This window comes from Equus quagga, chromosome 15, assembly GCF_021613505.1.
Source record: "Equus quagga isolate Etosha38 chromosome 15, UCLA_HA_Equagga_1.0, whole genome shotgun sequence".
In the NCBI taxonomy this organism is placed as follows: Eukaryota; Metazoa; Chordata; class Mammalia; order Perissodactyla; family Equidae; genus Equus; species Equus quagga.
In genome coordinates this window covers 28,412,661-28,438,326 of record NC_060281.1, presented here as the reverse complement: position 1 = coordinate 28,438,326, position 25,666 = coordinate 28,412,661, and the positions used below count along the sequence as shown (strand labels likewise).

Genomic DNA, 25,666 nt, shown 5'->3' with positions numbered 1-25,666 from the left:
GCAAAAATCATTAATGGATGCTAAAACTACTGTGTGAAAGTGTGATGTAAAAGAAGATATTTGCATTGTCTCCTAGCAGTTCCATACCAATGAGATACTTAGGAATCACAAAGGGAAAAACAGTAACTTTACATTGGAAAAACGTGACAGATCCCACCTAAACCAAGTGACCAAAGTTAATAGCACCAGCAATGAGACAGCAACATCACCTACCTTCTGATAATGATGAACTGAGAAGGGTACAACATCACTTATGTGATATTTTTCCAAAAATACGTAACCTCAATCTAATCATGTGAAAACATTAGACAAACCCAAATTGAGGGATATTCTACAAAATAACTGGCCAGTTATCTTCAAAAGTCTAAGAGTCATGAAAAACACAGAAAGACTGATGAACTGTCATCAATTGGAGGGGACTAAGGAGACACGACAACCAAATACAATGTTGGATCCTGAATTTGATTGATCATGGACCAGGAAAAGGACATCGATGTGGCAACTGGTGAAATTCATATAAGATCTGCAGAAGAGTTAACAGTATTGTATCAGTGTTACTTTCCTGATTTTGATAAATGTACTGTGGTCAGGTAAGATGCTACCATTAGGGGAAGCTGGGTGAAGCATATAAGGGAATGCTCTGTTCTAGTTTTGCAACTTTTCTGTAAGTTGAAAATTATTTCAAAATAAAAAGTTAAAAAAAACTATTCCCATTGAAAGTATTACAGAAGGCTAGATTTGATTTAATTTAGCCTGCTCCGAAGTTAACTCTACAGTGGTAGTTTTCTGGTATTGTCTATAATTGGGAAAAGTTTTTCCTTTAAATTTAGTTGACAAAAACCTCCAGTTTTAAAATATATATTATAAATTGTTGAATCTGGGGAGTCACTATATCATAGGAAGAAAACCTCTACTTTTGTATATGTTTGAAAATTTCATTAAAAAAATTTAAAATACATATTACAGACAAGCTTTTAAACTGCTTGTTAATATACACAAGATAATTTTTGTATCATTCCTATAAATATTTAGAATTCTATCATGGAATGTTTAGGGCTAGCAGAGCCTTAGAAATCAAGAGGTCTGCCCCTGCGTCACTGTGCAGGAAGGAAGCTACAGCCCAGAGAGCGGAGGTCCCCTTAGAGTCAGCGGACGTCAGAATCCTATCTCCCGACTTCTGGTCTAGGTACTTCTCTGACATTACACATCTGCACTCTTCATTTATTGTAAAACTTATGATAAACGATAACTATGCAAACACTTCAACTGCAATAGTACAGTACCACTATTTATAACCGTTTCCATTTTAAAAAACCCCCCAAACGAAATCTGAACTAATTTGCCAGACTTGCGGAAATGAAATATGGGTCCAAAGTAGTATACACAACATTAAAGATAAGAACATCGACTGTTATGGTTTACTGTTTTAAACGAACCCTTTATTTTAAATAAGCCTTTAATAGTTCATGTTGCCATCCTTGTTTAGTGATTTGATTTTTCTCTTAATGGAAGTATTTCTCTGTTTTCTCAACTCTCTTTTTTTGAAGCACTTCAGCTCAGTAAGTGTCATCTTTCAAACATTTATCCGTGTAGAAAGTGTTTACTGAACATCAAATGTGTGTAAGGCACTGTGTGTGATGCTGGAAACAAAAAGATACAGATTCTAGTCCTCAAAAACTCACTGTACACTTGGGAAATGGGTAAATGCTGATCACAGTTGTCCCCGCTTATCCACGGTTTCACGTTCTGCAGTTATCTGTGGTCAACCACGGTAGGAAAATATTAAATGGAAAATTTCAGAAATAGACAATTCATAACGTTTAAATTGTGAGCCATTTTGAGGAGCGTGGTGAAATCTTGTGCTGTCTTGCCCTGGGACATGAACCATCCCTTTGTCCTGTGCATCCCACTGTATGTGCTACCCCCTATTAAGTCCCTGAGCAGCCAACTCAGTTACTGGATCAACTGTTGCAGTATCGCAGTGCTTGTGTTCAAGTAACCCTTATTTTACTTAATAATGGCCCCAAAGCACAACAGCAGTGATGCTGCCAATTTAGATATGCCAAAGAGAAGCTGTAAAGTGCCTCCTTTAAGTGAAAAGGTGAAAGTTTTGGACTTAGTAAAGAAAAAGAATCATATGCTGAGGTTGCTAAGACCTATGATAACTTCTATTACAGTACATTGTTATAATTGTTCTATTTTATTATGTATTGTTGTTAATCTCTTACTGTGCCTAATTTATAAATCAAACTTTATCACAGGTATGTACCGATAGGAAAAAACAGTATATATGAGGTTCAGTACTATCCATGGTTTCAGGAAGCACTGGGGGTCTTGAAACCATTCTCTGCCGATAAGCGGGGACTATAGTCATGTGTCGCTTAATGACATGGATACATTCTGAGAAATGCGTCGTTAGGTGATTTTACACAAATATCATAGAGTGTACTCAGACAAACCTAGGTGGTATAGACTACTACAAACCTAAGCTATATGGTACTAACCTTGTGGGACCACCGTCGTATATGCAGTTTGTTGCTGACTGAAACATCGTTATGTGGTGCGTGACTGTACCGCACAATATAGTGACAAGTAGTGTACACAGTGGTATATACAACGTGCTCTGGGAGGGAGGAAGAGGGACCAGTTATCCCAGCCTTCAGAAGTGTCCTTACTCCCAATTTAGCAAATGAAGAAACAGAACAGCTTCAGGTCACTCAAATGGAAGACTGGAATTTGAATCCAAGTGTCTGGACATAGAATAGAATGAACACTATTATGCAGTTTTGTTTTGTTTTTTTTTTTTTGAGGAGGATCAGCCCTGAGCTAACATCTGCTGCCAATCCTCCTCTTTTTGCTGAGGAAGACTGGCCCTGAGCTAACATTCATGCCCATCTTCCTCCACTTTATACGCCTGCCACAGCATGGCTTGCCAAACGGTGCCATGTCTACACCTGGGCTCCGAACCGGTGAACCTTGGGCCGCTGAAGTGGAATGTGCACACTTAACCGCTGTGCCACTCGGCTGGCTCCTATTATCCAGCTTTGATCTAAAAAATTGATGAACTGTTTTATCTTGATGACAGCCTGTGAGGTGGGTTGGAGAGCCCTGACGGGGATTACAATCTACTGCTCTGTTTAGTAACTCTGTAATTTGGGGCAATTTATGCAACTTCTCTGAATTCACTTTTCTCACTTGGGGATAATAAATCTTACCTCATGAAGTTACTGTGAGAAATAAATGAACAAATATTTAAGGCAACTAATATAGTTGTTGGCACACCAAGGAGTTCACGGACTAAGAATTCCTTGATGGATGGGATTATCTTTTATTCATTTTTTGAGTTTGTAGAGGCTGGTACAATACCTGGCACATACATGTTGAATGAATATTTACTAAATGAAGTCACTATTAAATAAATGTTGAATTTAAAACTATTCTTGAGATATATTCAGTATATTTATTTCTACAAACAGATTTAAAAAAGAAATCTCTTTCATCCACATAAATGGAATGCAACTTACTTTCTACTGTTGCTCCTTCGTTTGGGTTTGAATACCCTTCTCCTTTCTGTTTGATTCTTCGGATAATGCCTCCATCTTCAAATAAATCCTCTCCTTTGAAATCAAGGAGCTCAATCTAGAAAGGAAAAAGGGATTCGGCTGAGAAAAGACCGAACAGTCAATTTAACAATTTAAAGGCAAGGGCAACCAATTCTCCTTTCATTTTACAAAAATAAAACTCTGTTTTATATTTATCTATGCATCTTAGGTATTGGAAAAGTAGGGGAAAAAGGACACTACATTTTTCAATACCTGGAGAGAACTTTCATGTAATGATAATGTCTAGGACTACATCCTGTGGGGCCGCAGTGCAAAGACAGACAGGAAATACTAGGAAGACTGCCTTGTGGGCAGAAGGCCAGAGCTACAAAGTGCTGGCGCAGGACTATTTTGTCTGACTCTAGAAGCCGCCACTTTCCCACCCCAGATTCACGGAATTCCTTCTTAAAATTTAAGAATAAATCCTATGAATCATGCCTACAACCAACTAATGGTGTATTTGACCTAGGTACGATGTTTGAAGGATTTCCCCCTTAATTTTTTAACGAGGTTTGGCCAAATATGTGTAATTCAACACAGGATAAAAAATGTATTATCACCACCTACTGCTTCCATTGAAGAAGTGAGACCTGTGACATTTACACACCTTTACAATATGAAAATAACTTACAACTTGGTTGAGGTATATTTCAACATTTATCTCCGACATTTCCGTCCTGTCTTCCGGTCAGTTTCGAGTATGTCATACTCACACCACTGACCAGAACTTTTATTTCTAAGCCTGGTGTCTTTTGTTTATTTGGATATGACTTTTTTGTGCCAGAGACACGTTTCTAAGAAAGCACTGGCACACACCCCTTGGGTTTGTGGGAAACAATTCAAGAAGCCAAGCTCCAAAATAAATAAGTTGGATCTGATTCTCAATAGCAAGCTTAGTTCCTTATTCCACTGCCTGCTGCTTCAGAGCCAGCACTACAGTAGAGCGGATGCTAACAGGGCGACATCACACACATACTTGCCTCAAAAAAGAGAGTTGCATTTGAGGGAATTTTGGGGAGACTGCCAGCCGAGCCATATGCATATTCTGGTTTGCACAGTAAATGGCAGACCTCTCCTTTCTTCATGGTTGCCACCCCAATGTCCCATGCCTTGATAACTTGGCCTAAGAGAAAGGAAAAGGCAGTTGAAAGCTAGAGGCCATATTTTCAAGGATTTAACTCTCATAAAACAAAAGTTCAAATAAATTTCCAATTCTTTACAATACATACTCAGCTAGAAAGTAGGAGCTACAAAACGAAAGAAATCAGCAAAAACTACACACTAAGAAATAAACTGATTTTTCTGATGGCTATCAGAGTGGATTCCCTGCTGAGCAGATGAAAGTAGTATCAATTTCTAAACTGCACAAAGATTAAGTCTTTGAAAAGTAGCAGTAACGTAATCTTTGAAATGTGTCTGGGCTGCAGTTGTTGCTTAATTTATAATTTCAACCATAATAATAAGTGCATGTTTTCTAGGCAGAGATGGAACAAAAATAGTATAGAAAATAGAATTTGTCCTAAGGAAGCTTGTAATTTACTTGGGTAGACAAAAACAACAAACAAGAAACCAGAAAAGTATAAATTGCATAAAGGGGCCCATGAAACAGATTTCTTTTCAAAATTTAGAATAAGAAAAAAAGTGTTTTGGCTTTTTTTAAACAACATGGTATGTGTCCTTTTGTGAAATCACAAGAACTAGAGAAATTAGAATTTTTCTTTTTTTTTTTTTTTTTGCCTACTTCCAAGAAACTAAAAGTTAACTTTACTATGGAACTGTATTAGCCTATATAATTGTACTTATATTTTACAATAAGCAGTCTCAAATCCTTTGGGAAGTAACAGAACATGTAGGTAATTTAAAGGGATAAAATATAAAATTGAGGTGCTCGGTCAATCAAAAACTTTGGTATTCAAAGTGGGATCAAGTAAGCAGTGAAGCCCAGAGGAAGTGCGTTTTGAGGAGAGCCATTATCTCGAACGGAGAGCTGCTGGTAGGATATGAGAAGAGGAGGAACCCTACACTAAGTATGTAAATAGGGATGTGATAGAGCATGTGTGACTCAGGGTTTCAGCTTAGTGTTCATTAAGTACTACGATTTTTCAAGATATCAGATACATTCATTTTAGTTAAAAATTTATTATATTATATATGTCTATTATTAAAGCACACACAAGAGTGAAAGACATAAAGTGAGAGGTAAAAGGTCATCGGTCCCCTCCTTGTAAGAAGCCACTGTTATGTTTGTTTTGTACCCTTCCATTGTGTGCTGTCGCTTTTTAAAAAATTCAAAACACAAATGACAGCATACTATACATTCAGTTCTGAATTGCTTTTTCATTTAATATACGTATCTTGATCTTTCTCCAACAGTAGAAAAGAGGATGTGCATTTTAGAGGTTAAAAGTACAGGCTGCTTTAACCTCAGACACCTAGGATTCAAATACCAGGTCTGCTCCTTATCAGTTATGCGACCCTGTGCAAGTTGTTTAACCTCTGTGCCTCAGTTTCCTTATCTGCAAAATGTAGATAATAATAGTACCTGCCATATAGCTGTTCCAAGAATTATCAGAAATATGTCAAAGGCATGGCACAGTTCCTGGCATATAACATGTATTTAATAAAGGACAGCCATCATTACCATCATCATTGTAAATGCAAACAGATCTACCTCATTCTCAACAGCTGCATAATATTCCAGTCACTCTCCTATTGAGAAACATATTATCAACTGTACTCTAATAAGGATATTTGTCCATATATGTTTGCCTACTTTGTGCAAGTATATATGGAGGGTAAATTCCTAGAAGTGCAAAGGGGATGTGCATTTTCGATTTGATAGATAATACCCAAATGCTCTTCCAAAATGGCTATATCAATTTATATGCCCACACATGGTTCTACTGTGCAAACAGTCCAGAATCATCTGAAGAAATGGAAAGTCTGCTGTTGACAGGCTGCTTTCCTGTCACTGATGCTCTTTAAAGACTGCTAAGTTTCAGTGTGGGCCACTGAGAACTTTTTTTTTACTATCAACTATGATATTTTAAGGCAAATACCTTATATACTCCTTCAGGAATCTTTTTTTTCTTTAAGATTGGCACCTGAGCTAACAACTGTTGCCAATCTTTTTTTTCTTTTTTTTCCTGCTTTTTCTCCCCAAATCCCCCAGTACATAGTTGTATATGTTCTGGTTGTGGGTCCTTCTAGTTGTGGCATGTGGGACGCCACCTCAGCGTGACTTGATGAGCAGTGCCATGTCTCTGCCCAGGATCCGAACCAGTGAACCCTGGGCCGCCAAAGCAGAGCACACAAACTTAACCACTCAGCCACAGGGCCGGCCCCAGGAAATCTTTATATTGTGGGGGTACTACTGTACATTTGTTCAAGACATTTAGCCAATTACCGAGGAGCAACGGTCAGGTACTAAGACTACAAAGGTGACCATTCCCTTCTTCCTTCCAAGGAACATGCAATGTGGTGTGGCTACTGGAGGAGAAAGATGCATATATTTTTTTCACTTTTGTTTTAAACAAAGTATGGTAAGCACCAGAGTACAAACAAGCAGCACCCGCCTTGGGGTGGGTTTGGAGCAATCAGCAAAAGCTAAATCTATAGACAATATGGACACTAGGCCTCAGAAGCTGGAAACATCAGCCCGTCCATCAAATGCACAGGAGCTCCAAGCTAAGTCAGTCACGCCCGCGCCTTTGTTTTTCTCCTCCTTTGGGAACGTTCAAGCTTCCCTCCATGGAGCTTCAGATAACGGAATGAAGCACACTGAGCGCAGAGCCAGGCTAACATGAACACAGGTATGCTTCTAAAACTGCCAATCTTGGGGCTCTTTTCTTAAAAAGCATTTCCCCTGACTGAAAAAAACCAGTACATACTCAGTACAGAACACTTAAAAAAGTACAGAAAAACATAGAGAATACAATAAAAAACTTCTGAAATCCCAGCATCTGGGGTAAACTGTCAGTTTCTTGGTTCATTTGCTTCCAATTATATATAATGTATACTTTGTTTACATAGTACATTTTTACACATACATTCCTAAAATTCTGGTCATAGTTTATTTGGTTTTGTAGCCTACTCTTTATATTTCATATTACATAAGCAGTTTTCTTGTTAAAAGATAATATATTAAAAAATGACTTTTAATAACTATATACTATTCTATCTTTTGAATATACCATAATTTCATTACTCTCATTAATAAACATTGGGTTGTTTTTATTTTTTTTACTATGATAAAGTTTCAGTGAACAACTTTGCACCTAAATCATTACAAGACTGTTTCTGCACAGTAAAAGCTCTCAACCGACACAATCAGGACTATGTTGGTAGGTTAATTTAAAACATTGCTTTATGAGAGGAATCATAAGACAGGACATAGAAATACCTCAAACATTTTTTTTAACTTAAAACATATCAAAGTATATTAGTTCACTAACTTTGTGTTAGGAGGCCATGGCCTTGCCTTTAAGTGTAGCTCCAGTGATAAGAATTTCACATTATTTTTACTGTATAAATCACACTTAGGCTTTATCATTTGCCATTTAGAATGTGGGATTCTTTAACGTGGAGTAACAACCAGAGGACACTTGTAAAGCAATCAGTATGCAGAATCCTCCCGATAAAAATGTGTTCTGAATGGCCTGCTCATTTCGCCTTTTACCCACCCCTAATTCAACAGCCATTTAAAAAATGCTTTTAGCAATTCACCTTAATAAGTCTTTCCAAAAATGTTCAACTCAGTTTTCTTAGAAATAATTCCTTTCTTTTTACATTAATTTCAGTGTTTTATATAATAGCCAATGAAATTATATAATTACAAAGAGTGCAATGTATATAAACAGGCTTCAGCGGATTCTTAGTAAGAGCCTGAGGAAGAAAAGCGCAGCCCCTACATCTGCAAACTGTTGACACTTACCGCTCAGCCATACTGATGTCTGAAGCTGGCCTGGGACACACGGCTAGGCCATGCTATTCTCCTGTTGGACATAAACAATCTCACAAGACATCAACATCGGATAAGGTCATTCTGAGACCACGAAAATGTGAGAAAAAACAAGGATACTTTAAAAGTTTGTCTGAGCATGGACAAAAAAACCAAGGTCACTGCGCAACCTACAAAATACCAAACATCCCCCTCTCCTGGCTAATAGGAGTGATTGCTGCTTTTCCAGCAGGTATAGCTTTAGTCTCCTCCAGGCAGTCCTCCTCCCAGATAAGACTGAAGAGCTTCAAAGAATCACCCCACATCCTAACGATGTCCAATCCAGAGCAAAGCCCCTCTTCCTTAAACCCTTCCCCAAATCACCTAATACAAGCCCAAATTCTATCAGTCCTTTCAAACACTCTGATTGAGACATCCCACAGTTTCCCATGCTGTGCATTCTCCCTCCCTACAGAAGTAATAAACCCAACTTGTTCAACTACAGGTGCGTTTGAGTGTTCTGTGACTGGATGGCACTGACCAGGCCCACTCAACTGGCTGACGCAGAGTGTGGGACCACACCACAGAACAGGAAACCAGTGCTACCACTCAGTATATTTACAGACAGAAAGGAGAGCATCAGTTAGTCTGGAATTGGTTAAGTAAGCTTCTACCATGTTTCCTTAGGTTCAATTCCTAGAAGTAGGAATTGAAGTACTGGGTCAAAGCATAAACAATTTTAAGATTCTTATTTTAAGATTATTTTTTTGGGGTCTAAGATTGGCCCTGAGCTAAGATCTGTTGCCAATCTTCCTCTTTTTGCTGGAGGAAGATTATCACTGAGCTAACACCTGTGCCAATCTTCCTCTATTTTTGGTATGTAGGACCCTGCCACAGCATGGCTTGATGAGCAGTGTGTAGGTTTGCACCTGGGATCACCAACCCGGGACCAGCAAAGCAGAGCCCACAAACTTAACCACTATGCCACTAGGCTGGCCCCAATTTTAAGATTCTTGATCTTTAGGATCTTAACTGTAGGTATAACACACCAAGTACATATAAATGCAATTTATTCTTACATCTGATCTGGACTTGAATTTTATTAGCTCAAGTACAATTTACTTTATCAATTTCAAGAGTCCCATTCCATTTGCAATAAAATCTGCAATAAGAATATAATGTATACACAAACGTATAATGTGGCTATCCCTAAGTTTAAATGCTTTTTCTATATACTTAACTGTAGGCAATTTAAAAAGTTTAAAAGCATACAAAGCCCTGTATAAAAGCAATCCACTGTACTTTCTTCTTTCTTCTGCAGGGTTATATAATTTTTTATGATTTAAAAAAAATCATACAATACATTTTAAAACTTAAAACTTTATAGGTTCAGTGTAGGTTCATCAACTGTAACAAGTGTACCACTCGGATGTGGGATATAAATAAGGGTGGAGGCAAAGCACCCGTGGTAGGGGGGATGGTATAGGAGAAATCTCTGTACCTTCCACTCCACTTGTTGTGAACCTAAGACTGCTCTAAAAAACAAAGTCTATTTAAAAAAATCGTAAAGTACCATATGATCTCACTCATAAGTAGAAGATGAAAACAACGCACAATGACATAGAGACAGAGATTAGACTGGTGGTTACCAGAGGGGAAGGGGGTAAGGAGGAGGGGGCAAGGGGTGATCAGGCACTTGCGTGTGGTGATGGACACTAATTAGCCTTTGGGTGGTGAACATGATGCAGTCTACACAGAAACAGAGACATAATGATGTACACCTGAAATTCACATAATGTTATAAACCAATGTTACCACAATTTAAAAAAACTAAAAATCATATAACATTTTAATTTAATCACTGAATAATTTCACATAATAAAAACTATAGTGACCACTTTAGAACATTTACAACTTTTTTATTGATTTTAAAAATGTTTAAATTGTGGTAAAATACATAATATAAAATGTACCACCTCAACAATTTTTAAGTGTACTGCTCCATATTGTTAAGTATATTCACATTGTTGTGTAACCTAATCTCCAGAACTTTTTCATCTTGCAACACTAAAACTCTACCCACTAGACGACTCCTCATTTCCTCATGTCCCAAGCCAGTGGCAAGAATTTCATTCTACTTTCTGTTTCTGTGAATTTGATTATTCTAGATTTCACCAGATGTAAGTGGAATCATACAGTAGTCGTCTTTTTGTGACCAGCTTATTTCACTTACTTTAATGTCCTCAAGGTTCATCAGTGTTGGCACATGTGTCAGAATTTCCCTCTTTTTAAAGGCTGAATAATACTCCATTGTGTGTATATATCATATTTTGTTTATCCATCCATCTTGTAGATTAACACTTGGGTTGCTTCTACCACCTTTTGGCTATAATGAATAATGTGGCTACAAACATGAGTGTACAAATATCTCTTTGAGATCCTGCTTTCAGTTCTTTTGGGTATATACCCAGAAGGGCAACTGCTAGATCATAGGGTAATTCTATTTTTAATTTTTTGAGGAACTTCCATACTGTTTTCCACAGTGGCTGCACCATTTTACATTCCCACAAACAGTGCACAAGGATTTGAATTTCTCCACAACCTTGCAAACAATTATTATCTCTTGTCTTTTTGATAAAAGCCATTCTAACAGATGTGAGGTAATATCTCATCATTGTTTTGATTTGCATTTCCCCAATGATTAGCATCTTTTTGTATGCTTGTAGGCCATTTGTATATCTTCTTTGGAGAAATGTCTAAGTCCATTGCCCAGCCCATTTTATAATCAGGTTATTTGAGGTTTTATTGTTGTGGAAGTATAGGAGTTGTTTAAGTATTCAGCATATTAACCTCTTATCAGAAATATGATTTTCAAATATTTTCTCCTATCCTGTAGGTTGCCTTTTCACTCCGCTATTGTATCCTTTGATGCACAGCAGTTTTTAATTTTGATGTAGTCCAATTTATACATTTTTTGCTTTGCCTGTGCTTTTGGTGTCGCATCCAAGAAATCACTGCCAAATCCAATGTCATGGAGCTTTTCCTTTAAGATTTCTTCTAAAAAAATATAGTTTTAGGTCTTATGTTTAGGTCTTTGATCCATTTCAAGTTAATTTTTGTATATAGTGTAATGTAAGGGTCCAGCTTCATTCTTTTGCATGTGACAACCAGCTTTTCCAACATCATCTGTTGAAAAGACTGTCCTTTCCCCACTGAATGGTCTTGGCATCCTTGATGAAAATTACTGACTAAATAACTTTTTTTTTTTTTTTTAAAGATTTTATTTTTTTTTTCCTTTTTCTCCCCAAAGCCCCCAGGTACATAGTTGCATATTCTTTGTTGTGGGTCCTTCTAGTTATGATATGTGGGACGCTGCCTCAGCGTGGTTTGATGAGCAGTGCCATGTCCGCACCCAGGATTCGAACCAACGAAACACTGGGTCGCCTGCAGTGGAGTGCGCGAACTTAACCACTCGGCCACGGGGCCAGCCCCTGACTAAATAACTTTTAACTGTATGTTTGCATGTGAAATATGAGCATACTTAAATTACTACAGGATGAAAGCTATATAGTATTATACAGAAAGAACAGTTTTTCATATGGGGGTAGAAAAGGAGGACAAGAAAGATAAAATATTTTAATTGTAAAAGTTTTTCCTTTAAAAATATAAAAGTTCTCTGGAGAATTCTACCAAACATTCAAAGAAGACTTAATACCTATTCTCCTCAAACTGTTCCAGAAAATTGAGAAAGATGGAGAACTCCCTAACACATTCTATGAAGCCAACATCACTCTGATCCCCAAACCTGACAAGGACAACACAAAGAAGGAGAACCACAGGCCGATATCACTGATGAACATAGATGCAAAAATCCTCAACAAAATTTTGGCAAACCGATTACAGCAATACATCAAAAAGATTATACACCATGATCAAGTGGGATTTATACCAGGGACACAGGGATGGTTCAACATCCGCAAGTCAATCAACGTGATACACTACATCAACAAAATGAAAAACAAAAACCACATGATCATCTCAATAGATGCAGAGAAAGCATTCGACAAGATCCAACACCCATTTATGATAAAAACCCTCAGTAAAATGGGTATAGAAGGAAAGTACCTCAACATAATAAAGGCCATATATGATAGACCCACAGCCAACATCATACTCAATGGACAAAAGCTGAAAGCCATCCCTCTGAGGACAGGAACAAGACAAGGGTGCCCACTTTCACCACTCCTATTCAACATAGTACTGGAGGTGCTGGCCAGAGCAATTCGGCAGGAAAAAGAAATAAAAGGAATCCAAATAGGTAACGAAGAAGTAAAACTCTCGTTGTTTGCAGACGACATGATCCTATACATAGAAAACCCCAAAGAATCCACAGAAAAACTATTAGAAATAATCAACAACTACAGCAAAGTAGCAGGGTATAAAATTAACGTGCATAAATCAGTAGCATTTCTATACACTAACAATAAACTAACAGAAAAAGAACTCAAGAACTCTATCCCATTCACAATCGCAACGAAAAGAATAAAATACCTTGGGATAAACTTAACCAAGGAAGTGAAGGATCTATACAATGAAAACTACAAGACTTTCTTGAAAGAAATAGGCGATGACATAAAGAGATGGAAAAACATTCCTTGCACATGGATTGGAAGAATAAACATAGTTAAAATGTCCATACTACCTAAAGCAATATACAGATTCAATGCTATCCCAATCAGAATCCCAAGAACATTCTTCACAGAAATTGAACAAACAATCCTAAAATTCATATGGGGGAACAAAAGACCGCGAATTGCTAAAGCAATCCTGAGCAAGAAAAACAAAGCCGGCGGAATCACAATCCCCGATTTCAAAACATACTACAAAGCTACAGTGATCAAAACAGCATGGTACTGGTACAAAAACAGGTCCACAGATCAATGGAACAGAATTGAAAGCCCAGAGATAAAACCACACATCTATGGACAGCTAATCTTCGACAAAGGAGCAGAGGGCCTACAATGGAGAAAAGAAAGTCTCTTCAACAAATGGTGCTGGGAAAACTGGACAGCCACATGCAAAAGATTGAAAATTGACCAGTCTTTTTCACCACACACCAAAATAAACTCAAAATGGATCAAAGACCTAAAGATTAGGCCTGAGACAATAAGTCTTTTGGAAGAGAATATAGGCAGTACACTCTTTGACATCAGTTTCAAAAGAATCTTTTCGGACACTGTAACTCCTCAGTTGAGGGAAACAATAGAAAGAATAAACAAATGGGACTTCATCAGACTAAAGAGCTTCTTCAAGGCAAGGGAAAACAGAATTGAAACAAAAAAACAGCTCACTAATTGGGAAAAAATATTTACAAGCCACTTATCCGACAAAGGGTTAATCTCCATAATATACAAAGAACTCACACTGCTTAACAACAAAAAAAAAACAACCCGATCAAAAAATGGGCAGAGGACATGAACAGACATTTCTCAAAAGAAGATATGAATATGGCCAATAGACACATGAAAAAGATGTTCATCATCGCTAATCATCAGGGAAATGCAAATCAAAACTACACTAAGATATCACCTTACCCCCGTTAGATTGGCAAAAACATCCAAAACCAAGAACGACAAATGTTGGAGAGGTTGTGGAGAAAGAGGAACCCTCATACACTGTTGGTGGGAATGCAAACTGGTACAGCCACTATGGAAAACAGTATGGAGATTTCTCAAAAAGTTAAAAATAGAAATACCCTATGACCCAGCCATCCCATTACTGGGTATCTATCCTAAGAACCTGATATCAGATATCTCAAGAGTCCGTTGCACCCCTATGTTCATCGCAGCATTATTTACAATAGCCAAGACGTGGAACCAGCCTACATGCCCAGAAACTGATGATTGGATAAAGAAGATGTGGTATATATACACAATGGAATACTACTCAGCCAAAAAAAAAGACGAAATTGGTCCATTCACAACAACATGGATGGACCTCGAGGGCATTATGTTAAGCGAAATAAGTCAGTCAGAGAAAGACGAACTCTATATGACTCCACTCATAGGTGGAAATTAGTATATTGAGAAGGAGATCTGATCGGTGGTTACCAGGGAAAAGGGGGGGTGGGGGGAGGGTACGGAGGGGGAAGTGGTGTACCCACAACATGACTAACAAAAATGTACAACTGAAATCTCACAAGGTTGTAATCTATCATAACATTAATAAAAAAAAAAAATAAAAAAAATAAAAATATAAAAGTTGATAAACACTGAAATATAAGGTTAATCACTAATAAGTTTCAAATAATTAAAAATGCATCTGATTCGTTCTTGCTTTACTTTCACGGAGGGCCTTCCAGGACTTAGTACAAACTTCTGCTCTCTATTTTAACTCCGTGTATATTCTGCTAATATTTTATATTTAAAAAAAGAAAATCTCTTGTCACTGATAACAGTGACATTGTCTTTCTTCTTTTTACCCTAAATACAGCAAATTAGTTTTTCTTGTATTTTTTTCCCTCATAAATTTTACTTGGTCTTATTCTAAAATGTCTTATAAAAGGGCTCTGATAATCACCTTACTCTCTACCAAAAGCATCTGATTATGAATTGAACAAATTAATTTATATTTTAAGATTCTTTTTAAAGTGTTCACGTCTTATGTTATATTCTATTTTTGCCATTTCTCTACTTAACTACTAAGAAAACTGATCACAGGATGATCTCTCTGCACCCTCATGGTTTACAATTTTAAAAACAGGGAGAGAAAATGGATAAATCTGTCCTGGGTCAGCTTTAATAATCAACTCTGCCAAGCTAAACTGTTAGACAGCTGAAGGCAGGAGTCATGTCTTGATTATTTTCTATTTCTCAAAGAATAACAACATCACAATATTATACGCACTAAAGGAATACCGTCCATGGTGTAATATTTAACTTAAACGGAGTTAGAACTTTGTCAGCTTCCCCTAGTCTGCTCTTACTAGTACACCTGCTTAAATCGGCTTCTCCCTAAGATCCACTTGGCAATGGAAATTAGAAGAATCTCTCCTCTATTGCAAGGTACCAGGTAAAGGCAAAAAAGGTACTTTCTTCAAGTTTGCTTTCTTTCTGGCTCATATTTTTGGGGAAGGTTAGAAAAATTAAATATTTTGGCCTAAAAGCCTTCCTTCCAAATTCTGAATGCTCCTAAACTGCACATAAAAAAAAAGTAGACAGATGTTAAAAATACATTTAAGTGGGAACAAGAGTATCAATAGAAATTTAAAGGGAACACATGGCTAAACCACAAACTAAAACAAACAGAAGTTGGCTGCATGGTTACCCATTACTAGTAAGTATTTTACTCGTTGTAAAATGCTGTCAATGCTTAAAGTACATAAAAAAATACACTTCGATTAAAAAAACCTTTTAAAACAGGAATTACAGTATCAAGCAACAGCAATAGGTAACTGTAATAATTTTGCTTTTGATAAACCTTATTAGCTATATCATACCTGTAAGAAAAATGTCTGGTGTACAGCAGGCAATCACTAACCTCTGCTGGACCAAGACCTACTTTGTTTTTGTATCTGGTTTGGGATAGTTTTAAACCTTAAGAGCTAACATGATTTGAAAGAGACAGCCTGGATTTGAATCCTGGCTCTGTCACTGATTGTATAACTGGGCTAATTACTTAATCTCTCTATACCTTAGTTTCCTCATATGTAAACAAAAAACCAAACCAAATGAAAATAAAAACGGTTAGTTATACTAGGTACCTAAACCATAAAATAAAAAATTGGTAAAGTGGACTTCATCAAAATTAGAAAGTACTGTTCCCTGAAAGAACAATTAAGAAAATGAAAAGGCAAGTCAGAGACTGGGAGAACATACTTGCAAAGTATATATCTGATAAAGTGCTTGTCTTGTTGAGTACAACTCAATAAAAAGGTAAGTGATTTTTTTAAACGGGAAAAAGATTTGAACAGATACTTCACAAAAGAAAATATACAAATGTCCACTAAGCACAAGAAAAGATTCCCTCAACATCACTAGTTATCAGGAAAATGCAAATGAAAACCAAAATGAGATACCATTTCACACCCATTAGAATGGCTAAAGTTAAAAAGACTGACAATACTATGGCAATTGACGAGGATGGGAAAACTAACTCGCATGCTCTGCTGGTGAGAATGCAAAATGGTACAGACATTTTGAAAACAGTGTGGCAGCATCTCATTAAGTTAATAATAACTTAATACCACTCCTCGGTATATACCGCAAATAAATGAAAACACATCCACATAAAGACATGTATGTGAATGTTCATAACAACATTGATGGCCCCGAATTAGAAAAAACCCCAATGTCCAATTTTTGAATGGATGAACAAATTGTGGTATTTCCTTACTGTGAAATACTACTTGGCAATTCAACATGCATGAATTTCAAAATCATTATGCTAAGTGAAAGAAGTCAAATAACAAAGATGACATATGGTTCCATTTATATGAAATTCTGGAAAAGGCAAAACTATAGTAACAGAAACCAGATTAGTGACTCCACAGGGCTCAGGGGCCAGGAGGGACAGTGACTGTAAAAGGACACAAGAAAACCTTTTAGGACCAGGAAACTGTTCTATAACTTAACTGTGGTGGTGGTTATACAACTATTACCAAAATTCATCAAGCTGTACACTTAAAAGGGTGAATTTATTATACGTAACTAATACCTCAATAAAAAAAACTCAGACTCTTAGACACAAATGTTAATATGCCTAACTGTCCCCTAAACGACACTAAATAAGCTGTACAATCTAAAAAATAGTAATAGTATTGGTCTATGAATTAAATAATACACATAAGACCCTTTGCCTGGCATTGCAAGTACTTAAAAAGTATTAGCTATTGGTCTTTCAATATATATTTTCCCCCTCTTACCCTAATATGCTAATGACTGACTAAATTAACAGGTATTTTTACTGATGATCATGGGTCACCCTGAACTAATAGTTAAAGGCAGAACGCTGGTATTTACTTCATTAAGGCTTAACGTCAATAGTAAGGGAGAAGTATAGGTATGTGAAGGATCCAAAATTATTGGTTTGTTTCTCTTACTTCTCAAATCTGGGGGAAGAATATAATAGGTAGGAGTTTTAGCTTCATAATTCCCAGCCATGTTAGTCACATACCAAGAGCACCAAAACCAACTTTATCGACACAGCCTTCTATGAGAAATCACCAGACCTTTATAGGGGTAGGTAGGAAGGGGGTGAAGACCTAGTGCTCTTGGATTTACTTCTAAGAACAGAGGTAGAAATGATTCTTTCATTCCCCTAATCTATCCCTTCCCAATTTTAGTGATAATCTATTTGCTGGAGGGAGGGAGGGGAAAAGAACAGAACTCCCATTGTGGAAGTATATTCAAAAGTCCTGAGTCATTCTTATTTCAACTTCTTACAAAATGGGTTATGGACACAATTCTAGGAATTCAGAACACGTAATAAAGATTTAGTTAAGAAAACCCAATGAAAGACACCATCATCTCTTCATTCTAATTTCTGTAACATTCTGTAGTGGTAACAATCAGATGTCCTACGTTGATTCAGTTTTTGTCTTTCCAGACTTCCTGGGGCTAAAAAAGGGCGGTTAAGCATTGTTTCAAAAGGTTTGTATGCAGGCACAGTAAATACGGGAGTTAGGACCCAAATTGCTATAACACAGTTCTTGCCATTCCATTACGAAACCAGCCAATAATCCTAGTACTGTAACAACAGTAATAAATATTTGAGTGCTTCTATATGTTAGGCTGAGTGGTAAGCAATGGTGTGTAATCATTTAATTGTCAATATATAGTAGTATATAGTATTATCATCACTTTGCAGTGGAGGGAAGTAAGGCACAGAGTTTAAAAGATGGTACAGAAGTAGACACACAAATGGCCAACAGGTACATGAAAAGATGCTCAATACTACTAAGCATCAGGGAAATGAAAATCAAAACCACAATGAGCTATCACCTCACACTTGTTAGAACGGCTATTATCAAAAAGACAAGAAATAACAAGTATTGGTGAGGATGTGGAGAAAAGGGAACCCTTATGCACTGTTAATGGGAATGTAAACTGGGACAGCCTCCATGGAAAACAGCATGAAGGTTCCTCAAAAAATTAAAAATAGAACTACCATATGATCCAGCAATTCCACTTCTGGTATTTATCCAAAGAAAATGAAAACCCTCACTCGAAAAGATATCTGCACCCTGTGTTCACTGCAGCATTATTTACAACATCCAAGATATGGAAGCAACCTAAGTGTCCAATGACAGATGAATGGAGAAAGATAATACGGCGTATATATATATATACACAATGGAATATTGTTCAGCCATAAAACAAGAATGAAATCTTGTCATTTGTGACAACGTGGATGGACCTTGAGGGCATTATGCTACGTGAAACAAGCTAGACGAGAAAAACAAATACCGTATGATCTTATACGTGGCATCGGGAAAACAAAAAAAACACAAGCTCACAGATACAGAGAACAGACTGATGGGTGCAAGAGGTGGGGGGCAGAGGGTGGGCAAAATGAGTGAAGGGAGACAAAAGGTACAAACATCCAGTTATAAATGAGTCATGGGAATATAACGTACAGCATGGCTACTATAGTTAGTACTGTATTGCTGTATTGAACATTCAAATTGAGAGTAGATCTTAAAAGTTCTCATCACAAGAAAAAAAATTCCATTAACTATATATGGTGATACATGTTAACTAGACTTATTGTGGTGATCGTTTCACAATGTATACAAATAGCAAATATCAAATCTGTTGCCAATCTTCCTCTTTTTTTCTTCTCCCCAAAGCCTCAGTACACAGTTGTATATCCTAGTTGTAGGTCCTTCTAGTTCTTCCATGTGGGACGCCGCCTCAGCACGGCTTGATGAGCAGTGTGTAGGTCCATGCTCAGGATCTAAACCGGCGAACCCCGGCCAGAGAAGCAGAGCACGCAGACTTAATCACTACGTCACTGGGCTGGCCCTAGTAAGTGTATTTTTAATGCAATTTTTACAGATAAGCTCTCACAATTCTATTTTAATCACTGAAGTCACAAAAGAATCCCAAAATTAGCATAACTTTCTACTGAAATATTTCTATTTATTCCCTTGGGAGAGGTACAATATAAGGAATCAAGAGAGTTCAATGTACAATATTTATACTACAGTCTATTTATATTATTTTTCTTCATTTTAATGAAGTAGCAACTGCTATAAACACATAAGTGTAAAACTATAAACTCCTAACCACTGTTTCTTGTGTCATAGGCAACTGAACACACTATGTTATAGCAGTTTTATCAGAAGTATATATGCTGCCCTAGCCTCATACTTCTAATTATCATCTTAGGAGGGCCTCTACAGGCTCTGTCATTGTGTTGGTTTTAGTCTTCCATGGTTTTTGCTCCTGTACTCTTCACAGTAGGTAAAAGAATGACTCATAGATGAGGATTAATCTTCAAGCTCTTCTGCAGACACCTCCTTTTTATAGGAGCAGGGAAGCTTAGGCAGCTTCCTCATGTTAACACATTGCAGGGAAGGGTAAAGACAGGAGCGCTGGCTTCCTAACACCAGCTAGATGCTCTTCCCATGAGACCACGCTGTCTCTAGATAGGTGTGTCATTTGTACCCAGTCAACTGAGTATTGCCTCTTTTCTCTCTGCTCAAAATTCTAGGAAACATGAAAGACTCATTCACTATTTTACTGAGAAATCCAGGTAGAGAAGGTGGCAGTATAAATTCTCAGCAATTCTTGTCTATTTGCAAAGATAACTGTTGGGAGAAGACCTGTTATCTTAAATCTACTTCAAGACAGAAATTCAAAGGGTAAGAGTTTGGGGGGCAGTGGGAGCAAAGAGATCTGATGAGGCTATTTACTTTGAGGTCATCTAAATGAACGAACGATGCCACAGCCATGCTGGTGGCCCTGGAGGTTCACATCCCTAAATCAAGAAAAATGAAAACAAGTTCCACCCTAACTGCCATCGTTATCTGCTACATCAAGAAAAAGAATCTGTATCTGATTTTGATTGCTACCTTATTGAAACACAAGATTAGTCTCACATGAGCCATTAACTCACTAAGGACCCAAAGAGGAAGGGAGCAGTGGCACAGCCAGCACCTGAGCTGGAAGAGAGCACAGCTGGACAGGAAGCAGAGTCACCAGGACGCATAAACGCCTATGCATACCAGGGAAGGCAGAGGGCAGAGAGGCAGGAGGAGTCTAACTCCTCAGTTCCCCATTTGCTGTTTCCTCTCCCAGACCCATGCTGAGCTAACAACTCAACCAAGGTGCAGAGTCAAACAGAAAGGAGTTAAAATCAACACTGAGCATGGTGGTGGAGGTGGGGTTACCCCTCTTCTCCTACACTTAATCTGGGGACAAACTAGAAGTCTGTTATATCTGTGGCAGATAAGAATAAAAAGACATTGTAATGCAGCCATTAACTTCCAATAAGTCACATGGGCCACAAAGTACAATTTGATATATGGGCTATTTTTAAAAAGTAAGAATACTAAACTAACTGAAGACATTTAAAAACATTTGAAAAGAAATTAGTAAAAATCACATTTAAGACTTGAAAACAGTGGTTCTCAATGTTTTTTCCTCAGGATCCCTCTACATCTTAGAAATTGAGGACCCCAAGGAGCTTTTGTTTATATGACATATCTACTGATATTTACTATATTAAAAATAAAAAGATTATTTACCAATTCATTTAAAAATAATAATAACCTCATATGTTAACATAATTTTTCTTATGAAAAATAACTATATTTTCCAAAGCAAAAAAAAACTAGTGAGAAGAGTGGCACTGTTTTATTAATTCTACAAACGTACAATGGGTCTGACTTAATAAAAGACAACTAGATTCTCATACTTACCTTTGATTCATCTATTGCAATTTTGGTTAAAGCACATGGAAAAAACCCAAACCCACAAGGATAGACTGTTGAAAAAGGCCGGAGTACTTTAATAGCCTTTCCAGATAGTCGTGAATATAATCATCTGATAGTACATCAAAACTGGACAAGTGGTAGTTTCATAAAGATTAGTTGCAATATGGAATCTCAAAGTATTTCAATGAACTTCTCATACTGTATTACATTAAAATCCACTGGGCTACCCTGCACAGTGAACGGATCTTCTCCTTATGCAGGATTTTGTAACATCACGCATTGGTCATTGAGAAAATATTGATTCACTAACTTGTACAGCTCTTTCAAAGGTTAACACATTTCATTGCATAATATTTTAAAAATCACATTCATTAATACCCACTGATCTCATCAGAAGTCTTTTAAGTTTGGAGAAGCTGTCACACTCACAGTGGCAGATACAAATTTCTCAAAACGGTAATTTTCACTTGAAAATTCAATGGCAACAAATATCGTCAGTTGTTTTCCTTGAAGTGACAGGCTCACTTCATTCATTTTCAAGAAAATATCTGCCAAATACTGAATAATCAAGTCTGAATAATCATAGTATGCCCTTTCAAGTTAAAATGGTCTTTCATGAAAAAACACAGCTAGTTCAGCTCTCAACTAAAACAAGTGCATTAAGTGCTTTTCCTTGAGATAACCACTGACCTTGGGTATACAGAAGTGCTTAATGTGTGCTCCCCTTTCTGTCACAAAAATATCACAACAATGTGAAACTCAAGGATGAGGATTTAATTAAATCAATTTTTTCTACAGTTTATCAAGGACATTCTTAAATGAAACTGGCTTTCCTTTTTGTTTTTACCCCATTTAAACAATGAACGAGGGCAGTGAAGCATACATGGCTAATGGTATAGTTTGGTGTCACTGCCTAGATTCGTGCTAAGGTACCAACAGTTTGCACCACTCCAGCTTTTGTCCCATCTGTGCAAATGTAAACAAGGGAAAAAAGATAAATAACATCTTAGTATTATTATGAAAATAATTTTGACATTATGGACCCCCTAAAAGAATCTCAGGGACCGCCAGGGATCCATGGACCACACTTTGAGAACCACTGCTCTAAAACACCTTTACTTTTGGCAAGGATAGGATCCACTAACTGTTAGATAATACAAATAGCAATAAATCTAAGTAAAACGCAACTAAAAAAACACCCTCTTACCTTTGCCAAGGCTGAAGATAAATGGCTCATTTCTATCATGACTGGAATCAAACTTTTTTCCATTTGACAATTTTCCTTTATAATGGACATAAACTTTGTCTCCAATCATTGGTGTTTCCTCGCTATTTCCCAATCTTTTGACAATCTAGAAAAGATAAATATCAAGAAAAAGGAGGTGGAACTTTTTCCTTCTAATCAGAGAATAGAAAGGTCACACAAGTCCATTTCACATCACCCAGACAGATTTGCAAATACTTATCTGTCTTTTCTATAGGCTTCCCTCTAATTTCTCTCAGTAACTCTCACTGATAGAAAACTGTCTTATATTGCTCTAAATTTTAGTGCTGTATCTAATTTTATTGTTGATCACACTTTTCCCTCAAAATAATTAACCAAGAGATCCTGTTACATTGGATTAATGCCCCACACTTTAACATCTCTCAAAACACAGAGCTAGTCCATGTACAAACTGAATTAGACCAAAAAGATTAATGGACTTTCAAAAACATTCAAAAAGATGTCCAAAGCAAAGTTTCAAAGGTGAGATTTTATTTGCTTCCCTCCTTTGCTAAAAAGATTAGCTTGTGATTAGGTTTCACTAGTTTGGTTTAATTTCAAAAAGCCCAAGTTCTTGGTATAACAGGTTACATTTCCTATTATTTGAAGAATATTCAATGTGTGAAAAAACAGTATCACTGCACAGTTTGATATGATGCTGAATAACTTGTTTTCTAGTAAAGGAAAGGCCAAAAAAGCTCCAAGCTGAAAAATATCTAGCTGTCATAAAATCCAGTATATTTATTTTGTTCTTGGCAGAGCAAGCCACTAACGCAGTTGGTCAGTTCTGGGAAAAGAAAATCAAATCCAGGCATGTGGTGATATAAATTATTCTGTCAATCATCTACACCAAACTAATCATTTTTAGTATGTAAAAGAGGATAGTAGTAGCTAATGGCCAATGGACATCCTTTCTGGGGAAGGGTCTGAATTTTTATCTACAGAATTCAATTATTTACTCCTAAATTCTTCTTTGAGATGTGTCCTCCTGTCCTACCCACATATCACCACATAAACGCTTAGATGAACTTAGATTCTATAACTTTCTCAGCTCAAAAGCCCAGACATGCTTTAAAGAAAAAGAATCATTACTGCAACTTCATCAAAAAACTGTTAGCTCTAATTAATGAAGTTAGTAAAGATGCACGATACAAAATCAACATACTGAAATTAGTTGCATTTCTATAGACTAACAACAAAATATCTGAAAAACAAATAAAGAAAACAATCCCAGAAATGCAAATCAAAACCAAAATGAGATATCACCTCACACCTGTTAGAATGGCTATTATCGAAAAAACAAGATAACAACTGTTGATGAGGCTGTGGATAAAAGGGAACTCTTGTGCACTGTTGGTGGGTATGTAAACTGGTGCAGCCATTATGGAAAACAGAACAGAGGTTCCTCAAAAAATTAACAACAGAACTACCATATGATCCAGCAATTCTACTGTTGGATATTTATCCAAAGGAAACAGAAACAGTAACTCAAAAAGATATATGCACCCCCATGTTCACTGCAGCATTATTTACAACAGCCAAGATATGGAAACAACCTAAGTGTCCACTGATAGATGAAAGGATAAAGAAAATGTGGTGTGCATGCGTGTGTGTTTAATGGAATATTATTCAGCTATAAAAAAGAATATCATCTTGTCATTTGCGATAAATGGAAGGAGTATGAGGGCAATTTGCCAAGTAAAATAACTCAGACAGAGAAAGACAAACACCACATGATCTGACTTGTATGTGGAATCTAAAAACAAAAAACAAAAAGCAAAAGAACATACCCCAAAACCAAGCTCACAGATATAGAGAACAGACTGGTGGTTGCCAGAGGCTGGGGTGGGGAGGGTAAAATGGGTAAAGGGAGGCAAAAGGTACAAACTTCCAGTTATAAAATAAATAAGTCATACGGATGTAATGTACAGCATGGTGACTACAGTTACTAATACTGTACTGCATATTTGAAAGTTGCTAGGAGAGCAGATCTAAAAGGTTCTCATCACAAGAAAAAATTTTGTACCTATGTATAGTGACAGGTTGTAACTAGACTTATAGTAGTGATCATTTCACAATATACACAAATATCGAATCATTATGTGTTACACCTGAAACTAACATGTTATATGTCAATTATAACTCAATAAAAAAAAGAATAGAAAAAGAAAACAATCCCATTCACAACAGCATCAAAAACAATAAAATAGTTAAGAACAAATTTAACCAACGAAGTAGACCTGTACACTGAAAACTATAAGATTTTGATGAGAAAAATTGAAGAAAACACAAATAAATGGAAGATACCGTGTTCATGGATCAGAAAAATTACATTAAAATGTTAATACTACCAAAAGACATCTATAGACTCAATGCACTCCCTATCAAAATTCCAATAGCATTTTTCACAGAAACAGAAAAAGCAATCCTAAAATTCATATGGAATCATGAAAGACCCAAAATAGCCAAAGCAATTCCAAGAAAGGACAAAGACGGAGGCATCACACTTCCTGTTTTCAAACTATGTCACAAAACTATAGTAATCAAAACGGGATGCTACTGCCATAAAAACAGGCACACAGACCAATGGAACAGAATCAAAAGCCCAGAAATAAACCATAGCATATACAGTCATCTACTATTTGACAAGGGAGCCAAGAACACTCAATGAGGAAAGAACAGTCTCTTCAATAAGTAGTGCTGGGAAAACTGGATAATCACACGCAGAAGAATGAAATCAGACCCCTATCTTACACCACTCACAAAAATTAACTCAAAATGGATTACAGACTTAAACCTAAGACCTAAAACTACAAAACTCCTAGAAGAAAACATAGGGAAAAAGCTCCAGATGTTAGTCTTGGCAACAAGTTTTTTGTATATAAGACCAAAAGCACAAACAACGAAATAAAAAATAAACA

At 36.8% G+C, this 25,666-nt stretch overlaps 1 protein-coding gene across 7 annotated transcripts in view; it reads right to left on the bottom strand.

Annotated features, from left to right (window-relative positions):
- The window catches only part of FKBP5 (FKBP prolyl isomerase 5), a 98,408-nt gene that overhangs the window by 31,724 nt on the left and 41,018 nt on the right, over positions 1-25,666 (bottom strand). For all 7 annotated transcript variants that reach the window (XM_046640037.1, XM_046640041.1, XM_046640040.1 and 4 more), the window contains 3 exons: positions 22,689-22,833; positions 4,583-4,725; positions 3,525-3,639 (listed from right to left, as the gene is read on the bottom strand). In XM_046640037.1, the coding sequence (XP_046495993.1) occupies positions 3,525-3,639; positions 4,583-4,725; positions 22,689-22,833 (403 nt within the window). The remainder of the gene's footprint in view (positions 1-3,524; positions 3,640-4,582; positions 4,726-22,688; positions 22,834-25,666) is intronic.